This window comes from Loxodonta africana, chromosome 3 (assembly GCF_030014295.1).
Source record: "Loxodonta africana isolate mLoxAfr1 chromosome 3, mLoxAfr1.hap2, whole genome shotgun sequence".
NCBI classification, from domain to species: Eukaryota; Metazoa; Chordata; class Mammalia; order Proboscidea; family Elephantidae; genus Loxodonta; species Loxodonta africana.
Genome location: NC_087344.1, coordinates 93,500,012 through 93,518,688, shown reverse-complemented (window position 1 = coordinate 93,518,688; position 18,677 = coordinate 93,500,012). Strand labels below are relative to the sequence as shown.

The following is an 18,677-nucleotide window of genomic DNA, read 5'->3' as shown; positions in this document are numbered from 1 at the left end:
AGCTACCCTATAGGTCAGAAAAGAACCGCCCCACAGGGTTTCCAAGGCTGTAAGTCTTTACAGCAGACTGCCACATATCTTTCTTCCGCAGAGTGGCTGGTGGGATTGAACTGCCTGCCAGCCTTCTGCCAACCGTCTTTCTTCCGGTTAGCAGCCCAGCTAACTGGACTCAACTTACCCACTCACTTATCCACTACACCACCTGGGGCCTCTAAAGTCTTCAGTCAGTACAATGAATACAGTTACTGCATTTAAAGGTAAACAATAGTGATATGAAAATCAAATCACTGGTGTTTATAAATACAGGTAGCAAGTTACTAGGCAAGAAGAGCTCATGGTCCAGGGAAAAAGATGGAAACAGAGACTGCAAAGAAAATTTATAAGTACTGCCACTCATTTAAGATTTGGGATTTCCAAGAAGCAGCTGGTGGATTCAAACTGCTGACCTTTTGCTTAGCGGGCAGCTCCTAACCACTGCACCACCAGGGCTCTGTGGAAACCTTCAAACCAAAACCAAACCCAGTGCCGTCTAGTCGATTCCAACTCACAGCGACCCTATATCTTAAACAAACAAACAAAAAAACAAACCCAGTGCCATGGAGTTGATTTCCACTCATAGTGACCCTATAGGACAGAGTAGAACTGCCCTGCAGAGTTCCTGAGTTGTGCCTGGCAGATTCGAACTGCCAACCCTTTGGTTAGCAGCTGTAGCACTCAACCACTATGCCACCAGGGCTTCCATCCCTATATCTTAGTGCTAAATTGTCAATAAAAGGAGTCTGATGGAATGAGAAAGAAAGGTTAATTGGTGGGCTTCAGGTTCAAGTTGAGTCCAGGGTGAAGGCGTTGGGAGAAGATCTAAGTTAGCAAATACCTCTTGAGATAAGGAAAATGCTTCAGGATTCCGGGTGAGGGTGGGGAAAGAAACTAGGAGAAGCAAGAATTGAAGACAACTGAAGGGGGGAAATACAAGGGCCAAGCCTCAGGTGGTGGAAATCAGGAGACTGAAGATAGGGTCCCAGAGTGCTAGCCCTAAAGGTGGAAAGACAAAGCAAATACATAGACCTTTAAATACGAAAAGGACTGCTCAAAGGCAGAAACAAACAGAGATGGTGTGCCTCTAAAAAGGCAGGAGCAAGGAGGGAATCCTGAGAAACGACTGCAGTAAAGATGTGGGTGGGTAGGTCAGCATCAGATGGGAGCAGATATCCAAAGCGTTCTTGTCTGTGGCTGAAGGAGGGTGATGCAGTCTGGGTTTTTGATGGTTTTCATAGACAGCATTGGGATTTAGAGTTCCGTTTGGGAAAATATAGACTCTCAGGGGATTTCAGCCAGGTTCGGTGGGGGCAGGTGGTCAGTCTAAATTAAAAGGAAAATCAAGTCTTAATTGGGAATTAATTTCAACCGGCTTAGAGTGATTTCGGTGAGGGCTGGAGAAATTGAGGACAAGTGTATGTGGGGGTGAATTGGGGATGAATTTATGCCGGTATTGAGGTGCATTTCAGGCAGCGTTGTGGGTGAATTTCCGTGCGGTTGACGTGCATCTCAGGCGGCGTGTGGGTGAATTTCCGTGAGTGTAGGGTGAATTTACTTCAGGATTGTGGTACATTTCAGGCACGGTTGGAGGTGGAGCACACTCGCGACTGAGTGAATTCCATTCAAGATGGGGTGCATTTCGGGTCGCACTGGGCTGAGCAAGTCCGGGAGGGAGAATCCAGTTGGGACTCTGAAGAGGTTCGGGGGTGGCAGGGGAGGAAACCACCGTCTGAGCTGGGAACGATCGGGACGGCTGGGAGTATTTCGGGGAGGCTCCGAGTGGCCTGGGCGACACCCGGCACTGCGAGCTGCGTTTCGCTCCGGCCCCTCCCGCTCCTGCGGGAACCTGTTGCTTGAGAAATGGGCGGGCGGTGGCGACGACAGAGGTTCCTCCCTCGCCTGTGCCCGGGCCTCACCGCAGCCCTTTCAACCTAGAGACGCTCCGCAAGGCGGTCTCGCCCTTCCCTCTTTTATTTAAAAAAAAAAAAAAAAATCGCCTGTAAACGTCGAGCCTTGTTGCAGCTCTTGCAGCTTCCGGGAGCGGAGGTGCGGCCCCCCGGGCCGGGGGAGGAGAAGGAGGCGGGAGGAGAAGGAGGCGGGCGGGAGGAGGCCAACATGGCGGCGCACAGGGCTGGGCCGGGCCGCTGTCGCGCCTGAGCCCCACCGCCTTAGCTCGGCTCGCGGCGCCCACGCCCGCACCCAACCTGGCCCCGCGGGTGCGGAGCAAGCAGGGCAGGAGCGCAGGGGCCCGCCCGGGTGCGGGGGCGGCGCGGAGGTAGCGCCGCGCGGCTCGCGAGGCCGGGGACCCACAGCTTCGCCGCTTACCACCGGCGCGGCCTGGAGACCCGAACCATGGAATCGGAGGAGGAGCAGCACATGACCACGCTGCTGTGCATGGGCTTTTCGGACCCCGCCACCATCCGCAAGGCCCTGCGTCTGGCCAAAAACGACATCAATGAGGCCGTGGCGCTGCTCACCAACGAGCGGCCCGGCCTGGACTACGGCGGCTACGAGCCTATGGACAGCGGCGGTGGCCCCAGTCCGGGGCCTGGTGGGGGCCCGCGGGGCGACGGCGGAGGTGACGGCGGCAGCGGCTCCTCCCGCGGCGGGAGCACCGGAGGCGGGGGCGGCTTCGACCCCCCGCCTGCCTACCACGAGGTGGTGGACGCCGAGGTGAGGAGGGGCAACCGGTGACCCTCACGGGAGAGGCCGCTGGGGGGAGTTCCGTGGCTAGGGGACACACCCCACTGGGCTTGGAGTAGGGAGAGGAGCAGTGGGCAGGGGGCGTAGTGGGGTCAGAGGTGCAGAGAGAGAGAAGAGCACCAGGCCCCAGTCAGGGTCGGGGGGCGGGTCACTGGATTGGGGTCATGTGGGGAGAGAAACACCCCCTCCCCGCTCCGGGGGAGAGGTCCGAGTGGGAGTTACCGGTGGGGAGCAGGGCCGCGCTATTGGGTGGGGAGGGTCTTCTAAGCTGCGGGCTTAGCACGCTAGGGAAGCTGGCTGAGGCCAGGGTCGGGGATGTGGAGATGTGGGAAGACAAACACATAAGCCTGGAGTGCGTCGTTGGGGGGGTGGGGAACGCATGTATCAGGGTGTAGGAGACTAGACGATGCTGAGGTCGGAGATTTTGTGGCACTGGGTTTCACTGAAGGGTTGGAGGAAGCACCAGGTTCAGAGTCAGAAAAAGTGGGATGGGCCAGGCAGAGTGGTTCCCTTTGCTGGGGGTAGAGAAGGATTGCTGGGGTTAGGAACGGGGCTTGGTGTTAGCCAAGGATCAGAAAGAGGGTAGATTGGGCCGGGTCTGAAATGAAGAGGTCTTGGCAGGGGCCAGGAGTGACAGGAATTGATACAAGGTGGGGCAAGGGACTCAACTGCAATAAGGTCTGGTTTTGGGGGACCAGGCTTTAACAAGGTCAGGTGTTAAAGCAGTGGGGATTGGACTGGGAGAGAATAGGCTCAGGAGACTGGAGCAAAGGAGAGACTGGGCAGTAATGGGAATTGGAATTGGAGGATGAAGCTGCAACTAAGCCCAGGCAAGGTAGTGCTGGTCATAGACAAGGTTAGGAATGAGAGAAAACAAGCTGGGAAAGGGATTATAGTGGTACTGGGGGTGATATATAGAGGGATAGAGAACAGAATCGGAGATAAAAGAAAATGGAGGAGAAGCCTGTTGAAAAAAGGGTAGTCTAGGCTTAATGGCTTTGATCAGATCTCAAATCTAGGTGGAGAAAGGTAGACTTGTTTAGTTTGGGAAGTGAGCAGAGAACATGGGAAAGAAAACAACCTTGTAGTACAAAAATAAAGATCAACTAGAAGCAGTAGTGCTTTTAAATAATTACTTAAAAATGGCAGCTCATGGGATGAATTTTGGTCTGATAATTGCATAGGGCCATTAGAACAATTTGGCCTGATCACAGAGAAGCACGTATCTCAGATTCCCTGTTGCCATCTTTTAGTGGGTTTGTATTTATAAATAGACATGTGAATTTGATAATTCTTAACGAAGCTAACCTTTCTGAAAGAATTTTTAAAATTATTTACTTTTGCAGCAGTTCTTTGGCAAAAGTAGCTTTAGAAAGGTGTCACTTGAAAAAAAAATTACCTTCCTTCACAAGATTTTGTTGGTCTTGTGAAGACTTTCACATACATGATAAATTACTGTTACCCAGTAACTCACCTGTACCATTAACTAGTATAGGGAAATAAAGATTATTATTCCTAGTTTGGGGTTGTTTTTTTTCTTAATTTCAACATAAGTAACTGCACTCTGGATGGCACAAATGGTTACTGTGCTTGGCTGCTAACTGAAAGGTTGAAAGTTCAAATCCGCCCAGCAGCTCCTTGGAAGAAAGGCCTGGTGATCTACTTCCAAAAAATCAGCCACTGAAAACCTTGTGGAGCACAATTCTATTCTGACACACATGGGGCCACTGTGAGTTGGAATTGACTCAACAACAACCACGTATGTATATGTATTTGAGTTGCTTTAAGAAATGAGCTTCTCTTTTCTAGTCCCCATCATTCCTCGCCTTGCTCCTTCTTTTGACCCAGTTTTGAAATTAAGAAAGCCATTGTTTTTTCTGAAGGAGCCTGTATGACCCTACAAAGCTCAGTGTACCTTCATCATGTGAGAAATTTCATCCTTTTTTCCCTTTTATCACACCATTTAATTTTTTATGATTGAAAAAATAAATTATAATGTTTGGTCTGGTTTGGGGGGCTAACATTAATGTTAGCTTATTGCCTGTACATTTAAGAACTATACAAAGAATTGGAAGAAGCATCTTTTGACATGAATGGTAGGCTGAGGAGTTTCCTTTTTGGTGAAATCCAGAGAATGGATAGCTTTTTGAAGAGATGTGTCACGTCTTCATTCATTTCATCTTGACTTGTAGATTTGGCTTAGGGGAGGCTGCACCATTTGCTTTTGACAGTTCAGGAGGACATGGTGACTAAGTCTGCCTTACCCATGAAGCATATTGGCAGAAGGGCAGGTAGACACTTCCCTAACACACAGGAGCCTGATGGGCAGCATCTGACCTCTTAGTCTAAGTTCACAAGGAGGAGAAAGAATCACCATCAGCAGCATCTGCCCAAGGCTGATTCCTGTGAGGTGCCATACCTCCTCTCTCCAATCTTTTTACCAATTCGGACACCAACAGTCCCTCCCACTGTCCTCTCCACTCTGCTGGGTTCGATAATTTGTTAGCAGTGGCAACACAGAACTAACAGACCATACTCAGAGTTATGGAGTTTATTTGCATAGTCCCACCCCCACAGGGGTTTCATGAACCTTATTTGTATTCTTAGCAGGTGTCCAATTCCCTTGGTGGACCATAAACACCTTATTTACATAGTCCCATCCAGTCATTGTGTGAATACAGGGCCATGCTTGGCTAAAAGGGCCATATTAAGTAATTCATTACATAAAAAAAAAACTTTAACCCAGTTTTTGCCTCTGTGGCTTTAAAAGTTTTCTTGCTTGCCATTCATGGAGCTGGTTGGTCATCCTTGCTGTGGATGGTGGGAAACTGAGGCTTTTGATCTTGGGAAATAGAGGTAGGTCCTAATTATTGTTGGGCATTTGCCATGGGTCAGGCACTGTATTAGATGCCTTACACATTTTAAATAAAATAAATAGCCTTCATTGAGATAGGTAATAGCATCACCATTTTAGAGATATGATTAGTTAGTGGCAGAGTCTAACTTTGAACCCAGGTCTCCCTGATTTTAAACCAGTGTGGTTTGCAGTCTGCTCTACTCATGGTTTTAAGATCATATTCATTTGGTAGCAGTATGAATAAGAAGGAAAAATAAAGGGGAAGAGACAAATTTTGAGGCTACTGCACAAGTGTAACTGTTGTTGCGAGCACTGAATCAAGGCTTTAGGAATAGGATAATGGGTAGAATGAAAGGTGAATCATAGATTTGTAAAGCAGAAGACTTTAGACTTTAATAATGTGTTCAGCTCCCTTGTTTTACAAATGCAGCTTTTCAGGCTCCAAAGGAAGTGGCTTGTTCTCAGAGTCAGTTAATGGAAGAGATGAAGCTAAAACTGTAAGTTTGGAGCTCTTTCTCCCTACCAGCTGCCTTCCTTTCAAAGGAATAAAGGAGTAAAAAAAAAGGAGTAGGGCACAGTAATTGGTTAAAGGGGATGAAGAAATGAAAAGTATAAAAAAAACTGGGTGAAGGTTTTCAACTATTGTATAACTTAACCCTTTTTTTTTCCTAAAAATTACTACTTTATTTTAAATTCTATAAATTTCTATTTGCTGCATAGGAAATTTCTGTTTAAATGTCCTCTAAAAACGTTTGGGAATACACAGATTAAAATCTAATTGGTTAAAAAAGGAAAGATGTTTAAGTTTATTTTATGTTTGTCGTTTTGGAACGAGAACGATCTTCTTATTCAGTAAACACTCACCGCCTTCTCTGTCTGTGGAGCTGGGAGTACAATGGTGAACAGAACATGGATGTTACATTCTAGAGGGTTTTAGTCCAGGCCTCTCATTTTACAAGAAGTGACTTCCTAAGGTCATGTAGGTAGTTAGGTAAATCAGTTTATAATTAGGGGCCCTGCTATAATTAGGATTTGGTTTAAAAATTAAAATTTAGAAAGTAAAAGCAGTTGGTTTCTGGTTCAGTAGAAACAAGGATAATGCTGATGAAAAAGACCCAGATATCTAGCAAAACACATAGAACTGCAGAGAAAGCCACCTTTTTAATATCCTCTGGTGAGATACAGGTAATTGCTGTGCAGAAAAGTTGTATTTGGTTACTAGTAGTGCTGGAAGCAGACATGTAATTCTTGGACCCTCCAAGGGACTTTGAGAAGCTCTCCAGTTTTGATTTGAGCAGCATTACTTCAGAAGCATTCCATGGAAGGTAAGAGTCTGTACTATTATTAAAGAGAATGAGATCTCACAGCTGCTCTGAATATCCTATCCTGACGTTTAACACCCCCACTGTCAGAGTTCTTCACTGTTCCCTTATGTGGCTAATGTAAACCCCTCCAGTCACTACTAAGTGCTTCCCTGGTCTGTCGTGCACAGAGACCCAGACGAGTTGGTCCTTTAAGCTTAAATTGTGATCCCGTCCAGGGGTTCAGTAGAAATCAGAACCAGGTACCATGAGGGGCATCTTATAAAATCTAACAATTGTGGAATGCATCTGATTCATCATCTGTCTTTTTGTTTTGTCTCTACAAAATAACCTACTTTTTGCGAGTAGGTTTCACATTAACTGAGGAAATACTTTTTTAGCTGTCTAATTCTGTGATAGGAGCCCCAGTGGTGCAGTGGTTAAGTGCTTGACTGCTAGCTGAAAGGTCAGCGGTTCGAACCCACCAGCCACTGCACAGGAGGAGGATGTGGCAGTCTGCTTTCATAAAGATTATAGCCTTGGAAACCCTGTCCTATAGGATTGCTGTGAGTTGAAATCGACTCCGCGGCAGTGGATTTTTTGGTTTAGTTCTGTGATATTAAATATTCCTAAGTGACATTTAATACTGTGATCTAACAAATACTGTGAACTCCTTGTTTTGTTTCTGTTTTAATATGGGCATTGCTTCTGGAGGGTTTTTTGTTAGAAGTATCTGCAAGATTTCATTGCTTTTTTTTTTTTTTTTTTAAGAGCCACAGAGTTGTTCTTACTATAGTATATCTAAATCACATCAAAATCACATTGATTTGTAGTTACTTAACTTACCCTATTTTTTTTTTTGACAGTAAGTGCTAGTAATGAATTAAAATTGTAAACCCACCAATGTTTTTGTTAAAGTTTATATTAAAATTCGTGGGGTTTTCCCCCCTAAAAGACAACAATCCTAGTACTACATTTGAGTGTGAATAGCAAATACATGAATATTAGTTAACTATTTTTTTTTTTATTGGTGATTTGAATAAATGGCCCGTAGTTTGTAATTTACTGTGATTTGGTAAGCTAAAAAAACAAAACAATCTCATTTAAAGACTTTAGAGTAAAAATTAAAATAATTCCAAAAATTAGCTGAAAGTAGATGGAATTAAAGTGGTGAATCTACAATCAGCATACCCTTAGTTTTGAAATAAGAATTTCTTTATAATCTATGTTTCTCCTTTGGGAACTAGGTTTATGAGTTCATCTAACGATTGGATTCCCACCTTGTAATTACCTGGCCATTTGCTGAATGAAGTACCTTTTGTGTGTCTGTGAATGTATAGTTGTAGTGAAATCATAGTAGGTAGTACCAGTTTTATACAGCATAATAATATTGTTAGTTTAGTGTTTGAAACCAAGTACAGTATTAGAAAACTGTGGTAATGTTTTAACAACGTGCGGAAAGGGTTTCAAACTTAATACAGCCTAAACAGCAGCTATTCAATGTATTACATATTTTTGTGCTTACTGCCCAAATATATAACATTATTTTATTCAAATCTGAATGTAAAGGTAAAAAAGTTTTCATTTTTAATAAGAAGTATTTAGAAAGATAGAATATACTTCATATCTCAAGTAGAGTTTTCCAGGAAATTTTTCAAATTCAGGACATCAGAAAGAAGTAAGGAAATAAACACGTAATACATATCGAACTATTTCAAAACACCCCGTAAAATTAACGCACTAAAGTGCATGCATTTCGCTCTTGTGTGTTTTAACTTGTTTGTAAAAACAGCTCTAATAAGTTTTAATGTTAGGTTTCCTAGCACATTAGAAGGGTTTTGTAGTAGTCCAAAGAAGAGGTGATGAGCTGTTAGAGGCAAACACATTTGGCAATAGTGAAGAGGTGACAGCATCTTGATTGTAAAGGAAGGGACAGTAAAACTTTAAAAGCAAATGCAACCAAAAGAGACTAGCCAATTTGTAAAGGGTGATTTGAAACAGCTTTATATACTTCATAACCCTTGAGAGAATAGCTGTGTTTTTTTGATGGTGCTACGTTCAAGAAAAAGTTCCAGTATGCACTGTTTAAGAAAGGTCAGAACATTTTAGCAAAGTTTAAGCGGGGTTTTTTTTTTTTTTTTTTTTTTTTAAGAAAGGACAAGAGGATTGAGCACATAAAGAACCTTCAGGTAGCTAGAACATTCACATATGAGGGACATTTCAGTCTGAGGATGCTGGGTTGTGGAGGGACTACTAAGATAGTTGTGCTTCAGCTTCAAAAGAGTAAATGCAGTCTTTTTTTTTTTTCTTCTATCCTTCTAGGGAGTCTTAATTTCTTTTTTAAACTTGTATTTCTCATTCTTACAGGAATTTTTATAGTTTAGTATTGTCATTTTTCAATCACAATTTATGAACATTTTTTGTTCAGCTCATATTGATAGTACCCGTTGCCGTCGTTGCAGCCAAGTGGATTCCAACTCATAGAGGGCACAGCAGAACTGCCCCATGAGGTTTCCAAGGGGTGCCTAGTGGTTTAGAATTGCCGACCGGTTGGTTAGCAGCCGTGGCTCTTAACCGTTACACCACCAGGGTTTCCGTATTGATGGTAGGTGACATTGCTGATAATGTCTGTGGTGAGTTCTTGGGAAAATATTGTCTAACCATTTTGTTTCTGTGACATGTTTATGGATTCACTTTTCTCTCCAACAGTGAGAAACCTTGCTCTGCCATTGGTGGCTTCCATTTTTTACTTCAGGGTGTGTGTGTGTTGTGTGAGTAAAGTAGAATCTATTTGTTTCAGAGATGATTACCTAAAGCTAGTTAATGAAATATGTAAATGTAGGTTTGATTTATTTGTTTAAAAAAAAAAGAACAGTTAAGTTGGAATTTTGTTCTGATAATCCTTCCAGAAATTACAGATGTTTCACCAGTGATGCAGAGGTCTATAGAACCTTTTTCTACACCTGACCTGAAGATTCGATTTTGCTTTTAGAGATAAATAATATTTTAGTGCCCACCAAAGTCTTCCCACTTCTAAAGATAAACTTGGTTGTTCAGGCACGCAGCTTGCTTTCCTGTAATATCTAACCAGTTATTGGTATTGTGAAATTTGATTGACATTATTTGATACGCTTCTTACTTAAATTTAAGGTGTTTATGTTAGAAACATTTTCTGAAACACTGACTTAATAAACAACATGATACATTCTTTATCAGTAGGCTTCCAAATGGTTTCTGAAATTAAAATCTTTTTCAGAAAAATTTGTTGGTCAGGCATTTCTCTTGCTTAGACTTCAGTTTCTGTGTAGGGCACTTTTAGAACCTGGCTTTTCATTAACAGTTCAACATTTCTTTTGCTTTTTTTTTTTTCCTTTTATCATTTCTGTATTGTCAGCTTTGGGTTGAAATGGACTTACTCTCTGAAATTTATGGCTGAAAATCTACAGTGAAAGAATTTGGTATCAATTTAAAATATATTTCAGATTATGGAAAATATTAAGGTATTCCATACTGAGAGTGGCATCACCATTGTCAGTTGTCTGAGTTGTCCTAGACTCCTTACTTTTCTTGTTGAATATCCTGCTTGTTCTAACCCTGTCCCCACTGTTAGAGCTCTGGTTTTGTTTATCTCCCTTTTCTTATTGTTTCTGTGTGCAACTCACACTGGTACCAGAATGATCTCTATAAAATGCAAATGTTAATCGTGAATAACCTTGCTCCAAAATAATTTCTGGCTCCTCATCTCCTATAGCTAAAATTTCAACTCCCCTTTCAACATCTCCGGACTCCTGTCTGGCCTTATGTCTTACCTTCTTGCTGTCACTTGCAGTTTGTTGTTGTTAGGTGCCGTCGAGTCGATTCTGACTCTTAGTGTACACCAGGATGAAACACTGCACAGTCCTGCGCCATCCTCATAGTCATTGCTGTGTTTGAGCCCATTGTTGCAGCCACTGTGTCAGTCCCTCTCGTCGAGGGTCTTTCTCTTTTACACTGACCTTTACTTCACCAAGCATGACGTCCTTCTCTAAGGACTGGTTCTTCTTGATAACGTGTCCAAAGTATGTGAGGCAAAGTCTGCTTCTAAAGGAGCATTCTGGCTGTACTTCTTCCAAGACAGATTTGTTCGTTGGTCTTGTGGCAGTCCATGGTTTATTCAGTATTCTTTGCCAAAACCATAATTCATCAGTTCTTCTTTGGTCGTCCTTATTCATTGTGCAGCTTTCACATGCATATGAGGCAATTGAAAATACCATGGCTTGGTTCAGGTGCACCTTAGTCCTCAAAGTGACATCTTCTCTTTTTAACACTTTAAAGAGGTCTTTTGCAGCAGATTTGGCTCAATGCGATACGGCATTTGATTTCTTGACTGATGCTTCCATGGGCGTCGATTGTGAATCCAAGTAAAATGAAACCCTTGAAAACTTCAATATTTTCTCTGTTCATCAATGAGTCGGAATCAACTCGATGGCAGCGGGTTACAGGTTATCATGATATTGCTTATCGGTCCAGTTGTGAGGAGTTTTGTTTTCTTTATTTTGAGGTGTAATCCGTACTGAAGGCTGTAGTCTTCCATCTTCATCAGTAAGTACTTTAAGTCCTCTTTGCTTTCAGCAAGCAAGGTTGTGTCATCTGCGTGTTGCAGGTAGTTGATGAGTCTTCCTCCAATCCTGATGCCACGTTTTTCTTCATATAGCTTAGCTTCTCAGATTGTTGGAAACTCTCGTGGCGTAGTGGTTAAAAGCTACATCTGCCTACCAAAAGGTCGGGAGTTCAAATCCACCAGGCACCCCTTAGAAACCCTGTGGGGCAGTTCTCTGTCCTTTAGGGTTGCTATGAGTCGGAATCAACTCGATGGCAACGGGTTTGGATTATGGGTTTTTCTCAAATTATTTGCTCAGCATACAGATTGCAGAAGTGTGGTGAAAGGATACAGCCTGACGCACACTTTTCCTTATTTTAAACCACACAGTGTCCCCTTCTATTTGAATGCCTTCTTCCTGGTCTAAGTACAGGTTCCTCATGAGCACAATTAAGTGTTCTGGAATTCCCGTTCTTCACAATGTTGTCCATAATTTGTTATGATTTACACAGTTGAATGCTTTTGCATAGTCAATAAAACACAGGTAAACATCTTCCTGGTATTCCATGCTTTCAGCCAGGATCCATCTGACATCAGCAGTGATACCCCTCATTCCATGTACTCTTCTGAAGCTGGCTTGAATTCTGGCAGTTCCCTGTCGATGTACTGCTGCAACCACTTGGGAATGATCTTCAGCAAAATTTTACTTGTGTGATATTAATGATACGGTCTGATAATTTCTGCATTCTGTTGGACCATCTTTCTTTGGAGTGGACACACATACGGATCTCTTCCAGTCAGTTGGCTAGGCGGCTCTCTACCAAATTTCTTGGCATAGATAAGTAAATGCTTCCAGTGTTGCATCCGTTTTTTGAAACATCTCAATTGGTATTCCTTCAATTCCTGGAGACTTGTTTTTCACCAGTGCCTTCAGTGTAGCTTGGACATTTTCCTTCAGGACAATCAGTTCTTAATCATATGTTACCTCCTAAGATGGTTGAACATCAACCAATTTTTTTTGGTACAGTGACCTAGTATATTTCTTCCCTCCTCTTTTGATGCTTCCTGCGTTGTTCAGTATTTTGCCCACAGAATTTGTCGATATTGCAACTCAAGCCTTGAATTTTTTTTCTTCAGCTCTTTTGCTTGAGAATTGTGAAACGCATTCTTCCCTTTTGGTTTTCTAACTCCAGGTCTTTGAACATTTCATTATAATACTTTGTTTCCTTAAGCTGCCCTTTGAAATCATCTGTTCAGCTGTTTTACTTCATCATTTCTTCTGTTTGCTTTTGCTGCGTGCAATCAAGAGCAAGTTTCATAATCTCTTCTGATAGCCATTTTGATCTTTCTTTCTTGTCTTATTAATGACCTTTTGCTTTCCTCATACATGATGTCCTTGATGTCGTCCCACAATTTGCCTGGTCTTCTGTCATTAGTGTTTAATGTGTCAAATCTATCCTTGAGATGGTATCTAAATTCAGGTGGGATATAGTCATATACTTAAGGACATACTTTAGCTCTTGTGGCCTTGTTTTCTCTAGGATATATTCCAAGAAGTGGGATTGCTGGATCGTATGGTAGTTCTATTTCTAGTTTTTTAAGAAAGTACCAAATCAATTTCCAAAGTAGTTGTACCATTTTACATTCCCATCAACAGTGTATAAGTGTTCTAGTCTCTCCACAACGTCTCCAGCATTTATTATGTGTTTTTTGGATTAATGCCAGCCTTGTTGGAGTGAAATGGAATCTCGTTTTAGTTTTGATTTGCATTTCTCTAATGACTAATGATCGTGAGCATTTCCTCATGTATCTATTAGCCTCCTGAATGTCTTCTTTAGTGAAGTGCCTGTCCATATCCTTTGCCCATTTTTTAATTGGGCTATTTGTCTTTTTGTAATTGAGTTTTTGTAGAATCATGTAGATTTTCGAGATCAGGCACTGATCGGAAATGTCATAGCTAAAAACTTTTCCTGGTCTGTAGGTAATCTTTTTACTTTTTTGGTGAAGTCTGTGGATGAGCATAGGTGTTTGATTTTTAGGAGCTCCCAGTTATCTGGTTTCTCTTCTGCATTTTTAGTAATGTTTTGCATACCGTTTATGCCATGTATTAGGGCTCCTAACGTTGTCTCTATTTTTTCTTCCATGATCTTTATCATTTTATATTTTATATTTAGGTCTCTGATCCATTTTGAGTTAGTTTTTGTGCATGGTGTGAGGTATGGGTCTTGTTTCATTTTTTTGCAGATGGATATCCAGTTATGCCAGCACCGTTTGTTAAAAAGATTGTCTTTTTCCCATTTAATTGACTTTGGGCCTTTGTCAAATATCAACTGCTCATACATGGATGGATTATGTCTGTATCCTCAATTCTGTTCCATTGGTCTATGTATCTGTTGTTGTACCAGTACCAGGCTGTTTTGACTACTGTGGTGGTATAATAGGTTCTAAAATCAGGTAGAGTGAGGCCTCCCACTTTGTTTTTCTTTTTCGGTAATGCTTTACTTATCCAGGGTCTCTTGTCCTTTCATATGAAGTCGGTGATATGTTTCTCCATCTCGTTAAAAAATGTCGTTGGAATTTGGATTCGAATTGCATTGTATCTATAGATGGCTTTTGGTAGAATAGACATTTTTACAATGTCAAATCTTCCTATCCATGAACAAGGTATGTTTTTCCACTTATGTAAGTCTCTTTTGGTTTCTTGCAGTACTGTCTTGTAATTTTCTCTGTATAGGTCTTTTACGTTTCTGGTGAGATTATTCTAAGTATTTTATCTTCTTGGGGGCTACTGTAAATGGTATTGATTTGGTGATTTCCTCTTCAATGTTCTTTTTGTTGATGTAGAGGAATCCAACTGATTTTTGTATGTTTATCTTGTAACCTGATACTCTGCTGAGCTCTTCTATTAGTTTTCTTGAGGATTCTTTAGGGTTTTCTGTGTATCAGATCCTGTCATCTGCAAATAGAGATACTTTTACTTCTTCCTTACCGATCTGGTTGCTCTTTATTTCTTTATCTAGCCTAATTGCTCTGGGTAGGACCTCCAGCACAATGTTGAATAAGAGTGGTGATAAGGGGCATCCACTGAGTGGTGATAAGGGGCATCCATTGTCTGGTTCCTGTTCTCAAGAGGAATGCTTTCAGAATCTCTCCATTTAGGATGATGTTGGCTTTGTATAAATGCCCTTTATTATGTTGAGGAATTTTCCTTCTATTTCTGTTTTACTGAGGGTGTTTATCAGGAATGGGTGTTGGACTTTGTCAAACCCTTTTTCTGCGTCAATTGATAAAATCATGCTTGATAAAATCATGGTTCTTGTCTTTTGTTTTATTTAAATGGTGGATTACAGTAATTGTTTTTCTAATGTTGAACCATCCCTGCATACCTCTTGTGAATCCCACTTTGTCATGGTGAATTATTTTTTTGATATATTGCTGAATTCTGTTGGCCAAAATTTTGTTGAGGTTTTTTGCGTCTAAGTTCATGAGGGATATAGGTCTGTAGTTTTCTTTTTTTGTGGTGTCTTTAGCTGGTTTTGATATCAGGGATATGCTGGCTTCAAAGAATGAGTTTGGGAGTATTCTGTCCTTTTCTATGCTGTGAAATACTTTTAGTAGTAGTGGTGTTAACTCTTCTCTGAAAGTCTGGTAGAACTCTGCAGTGAAGCCATTGGAGCCAGGGCTTTTTTTTATTGGGAGTTTTTTGATTACCCTTTCAGTCTCTTCTTTTCTTATTATGGATCTATTTAGTTGTTCCACCTCTGTTTGTGTTAGTTTAGGTAGGTAGCGTGTTTCTAGGAATTCATCCATTTCTTCTAGGTTTTCAAATTTGTTAGAGTACAATTTTTCAGAGTAATCTGATATGATTCTTTTAATTTCAGTTGGGTCTGTTGTAATATCACCCATCTCATTTCTTATTCAGGTTATTTGTTTACTTTTCTGTTTTTCTTCTGTCAGTCTGGCCAATGGTTTATCAATTTTGTTAATTTTTTCAGAGAACCAGCTTTTGGTCTTGTTAACTCTTTCAGTTGTTTTTCTGTTCTCTAAACCAAAAAAAAAAAAAAAAACCCAAACCCAGTGCCGTTGAGTCGATTCCAACTCATAGCGACCCTATAGGACAGAGTGGAACTGCGCCATTGAGTTTCCAAGGAGCATCTGGCAGATTTGAACTGCCGACCCTTTGGTTAGCAGCCGTAGCATTTAACCACTACGCCACCAGGGTTTCCTTCTGTTCTCTAATTCATTTAATTCTGCTCTAATTTTTATTATTTGTTTTCTTCTGGTGCCTGAAGTTTTCTTTTGTTGTTCTCTTTCTGTGTGTTCAAGTTGTAGGGACAGTTCTTTGGTTTTGGCCTTTTCTTCTTTTTGTATGTGTGCGTTTATTGATACAAATTGACCTCTGAGCACTGCTTTCGCTGTGTCCCAAAGGTTCTGATAGGAAGTGTTTTTATTCTCATTGGATTCTGTGAATTTTTTTATTCCCTCCTTAATGGCTTCTAAAACCCAGTCTTTTTCGATCAGGGTATTGTTCAGTTTCCAAATATTTGATTTCTTTTCCCTGGCTTTTCTGTTATTGATTTCTACTTTTATGGCCTTATGGTCTGTAATATTTTGATGCTTTGGATTCTGCAACGGCTTGCTTTATCTTGTGGCGTTGTTGTAATTTTCTTCAGCTTCAGCTTGAACTTGCATGTAAGCAATTGTTGGCCTGTTACGCAGTTGGCCCCGGCGTTGTTCTGGGCTTTTGCATTGTCTATTTCTGCAGATGTAGTTGATTTGCTTCCTGTGTATTCCATCTTGCGAGGTCCACGTGCATAGTCATCGTTTATGTTGTTGAAAAAAGGTACGTCCAGTGATAGGTCATTGGTTTTGCAATATTGTATCATAAAATCTCTGGCATCATTTGTATCACCAAGGCCATATTTTTCTTTCTTTTTTATTTCCAACTTTCACATTCCCATCAGCTGTAATTATCAATGCATCTTGATTGCATGTTTGATTAACTTCATACTGCAGAAGTTGGTAAAAATCTCAATTTCTTCATCTTTGGCCTTAGTGGTTGGTATATAAATTTGAATAATAGTCATATTAACTGGTCTTCCTTGTAGGCATATGGGTATTATCCTGTTACTGACGGTGTTGTACTTCAAAATAGATCTTGAAATTTCGATGATGAATATGATGGCATCTCTCTTCATTATTCCCTACTAGTAGACCATATGATAGTCTGATTAAAAATGGCCAATACCAGTCCATTTCAGCTCACTAATACCTAGGATATCTACCTTCAAACATTGTATTCCATTTTTGACAACTCCTATTTTTCTAGATTTGTACTTTGTGCATTCCACATGGATGCTTGCAGTTTTTTATCATTTTGAGTCATGCCACATCAGTGAAGAAGGTCCCCAAAGCTTGACTCCCTTCACGTCATTAAGGTCGACACTCCTTTGAGGAGGCAGCTCTTTCCCAGTTGTATTTTGAGTGCCATCCAACCTGAGAGGCTCATCTTCTGGCACTATATCAGATCATGCTCTGCTATTTATAAGGTCCTTACTGGCCAGCATTTTTAGAAGTAGGTTGCCAAATCCTTCTTCTTACTCTTAGTCTGGAAGCACTGCTATTCGTAAGGTTCTTACTGGCCAGCTTTTTTAGGAGTAGATTTTCAAATCCTTCTTAGTCTTAGTCTGGAAGCGCCGCTGAAACTTGTCCATCATGGGTGACTCTGCTGGTATTTGAAATACCAGTGGCATAGCTTCCAGCATCTCAGCAACACACAAGCCACCACAGTACAACAAACTGACAGATGAGTGGTGGCTCTTACAGTTTAAATACCATATATTTCCCAACTCTCCCTCCCACCTGTACCCCGCAACACCTCATCTACCTGGCTAACTCCAGTTCATTCTTCAAGGTTTGCTTAAATGCCACACTGTAAGATATACTTGTCTCCTGCCACCACATTCTCCTGCTGCATTTGTGCATATACCAATTAAAGCAATGGTCTCATTTGCATAGATACATGCAAACACTTCAGAAAGGTGAAATGTTTGCATATATCTGTCTCTCTTCCTATTAGGCCTGAGGCCCAGGACCATTTGTTATCCCAGGGTCCATACTACCTCTGGCTCTCAATCATATTTGACTGGATAGATGCCTAAATGGATGGATGGAAAGAAAATCTTAAATGAAATAAAAATGGCTTTTGAAACAATATTGAATCAGGGGGTGGGGGAATATAGTCTGTTCAGGGTCTGTTGCTGGCCAGCTGTATATTATTGGGCAAGTCAGTTTGCCTCTTTGAGCCTCTCTTTGAGTTTTCTCATTGATAAAATAGGGGTTTTGGACTAGATATTTCGTTAATTTTTTAATTTATTGACTGTTTTGAGAAATTAAAAGCTACGGGGCCCCTCAGAAAATATCACATGTAAATGTATACCCTTAAATTTTTAAAAAATAAGCTGATATGAAAAGATGGAAACCCTGGTGGCATAGTGGTTAAGTGCTACAGCTGCTAATCAAGAGGTCAGCAGTTTGAATCCACCAGGTACTTCTTGGAAACTCTACAGGGCAGTTCTACTCTGTCCTGTAGGGTCGCTTTGGTTTTTTTTTGTTTTGTTTTGTTTTGGGTATGAAAAGAGTAATAATGATTACCTTTGAGTGATGGAACTATAGGTGATTATCTTTCTGTTTTTCTGAACTTTTCAGATTTTCTGTAATGATTTTTTTAAAGTATATAAACTTTATTAAAGACAAATCAAACTGTAGTGTCCATTACAATGAGAGTTTTTTTTTTTTTATTAATAAAAACTCTAAATTGTTGCATAGTTCGTAGGAAAATTTTGCAGACTCCAAAATTATTTTAAAACTTTGCCACTGAGGAAAATCTGGGTGCTTTTTTTTTTAAAAAAAAAAAACCTAGAATTCATATTCAGTTATCTAGTTATTAAATGAAAACTATGGCTCGGGAGATGTGATTCAGCAGTACTTTTCAAATTTGAATCACAGTTTAAGCTTCAGGGGAACTTTTATTCCTTTAGTTGCTTTCCTGCCCTTCTTTCCTGCATGCCCTCCCCACTCTTGCCCCAGTATCTCAAGGCATTCTGCCTTGTTTTTTAATGTTCGTTTGTTTATTTTTTTTTAATGCAACAAGAAACCTGAGGATGTTGTTACATATGACTGCAGTGTGTGTTTTGATTGG

General features: G+C 41.1%; 1 protein-coding gene across 5 annotated transcripts in view; it reads left to right on the top strand.

The window, feature by feature from the left end:
• Positions 1–2,290: 2,290 nt before the first annotated feature.
• The window catches only part of USP24 (ubiquitin specific peptidase 24), a 171,855-nt gene continuing 155,468 nt past the window's right edge, over positions 2,291–18,677 (top strand). For 2 of the 5 annotated variants that reach the window (XM_064282026.1, XM_064282025.1), the window contains exon 1: positions 2,291–2,709. In XM_064282026.1, coding sequence (XP_064138096.1) covers positions 2,389–2,709 — 321 coding nt within the window. In that variant the 5' untranslated portion in view covers positions 2,291–2,388. The remainder of the gene's footprint in view (positions 2,710–18,677) is intronic. The other 3 variants (XM_064282024.1, XM_064282028.1, XM_064282027.1) reach the window with 2 other exon arrangements.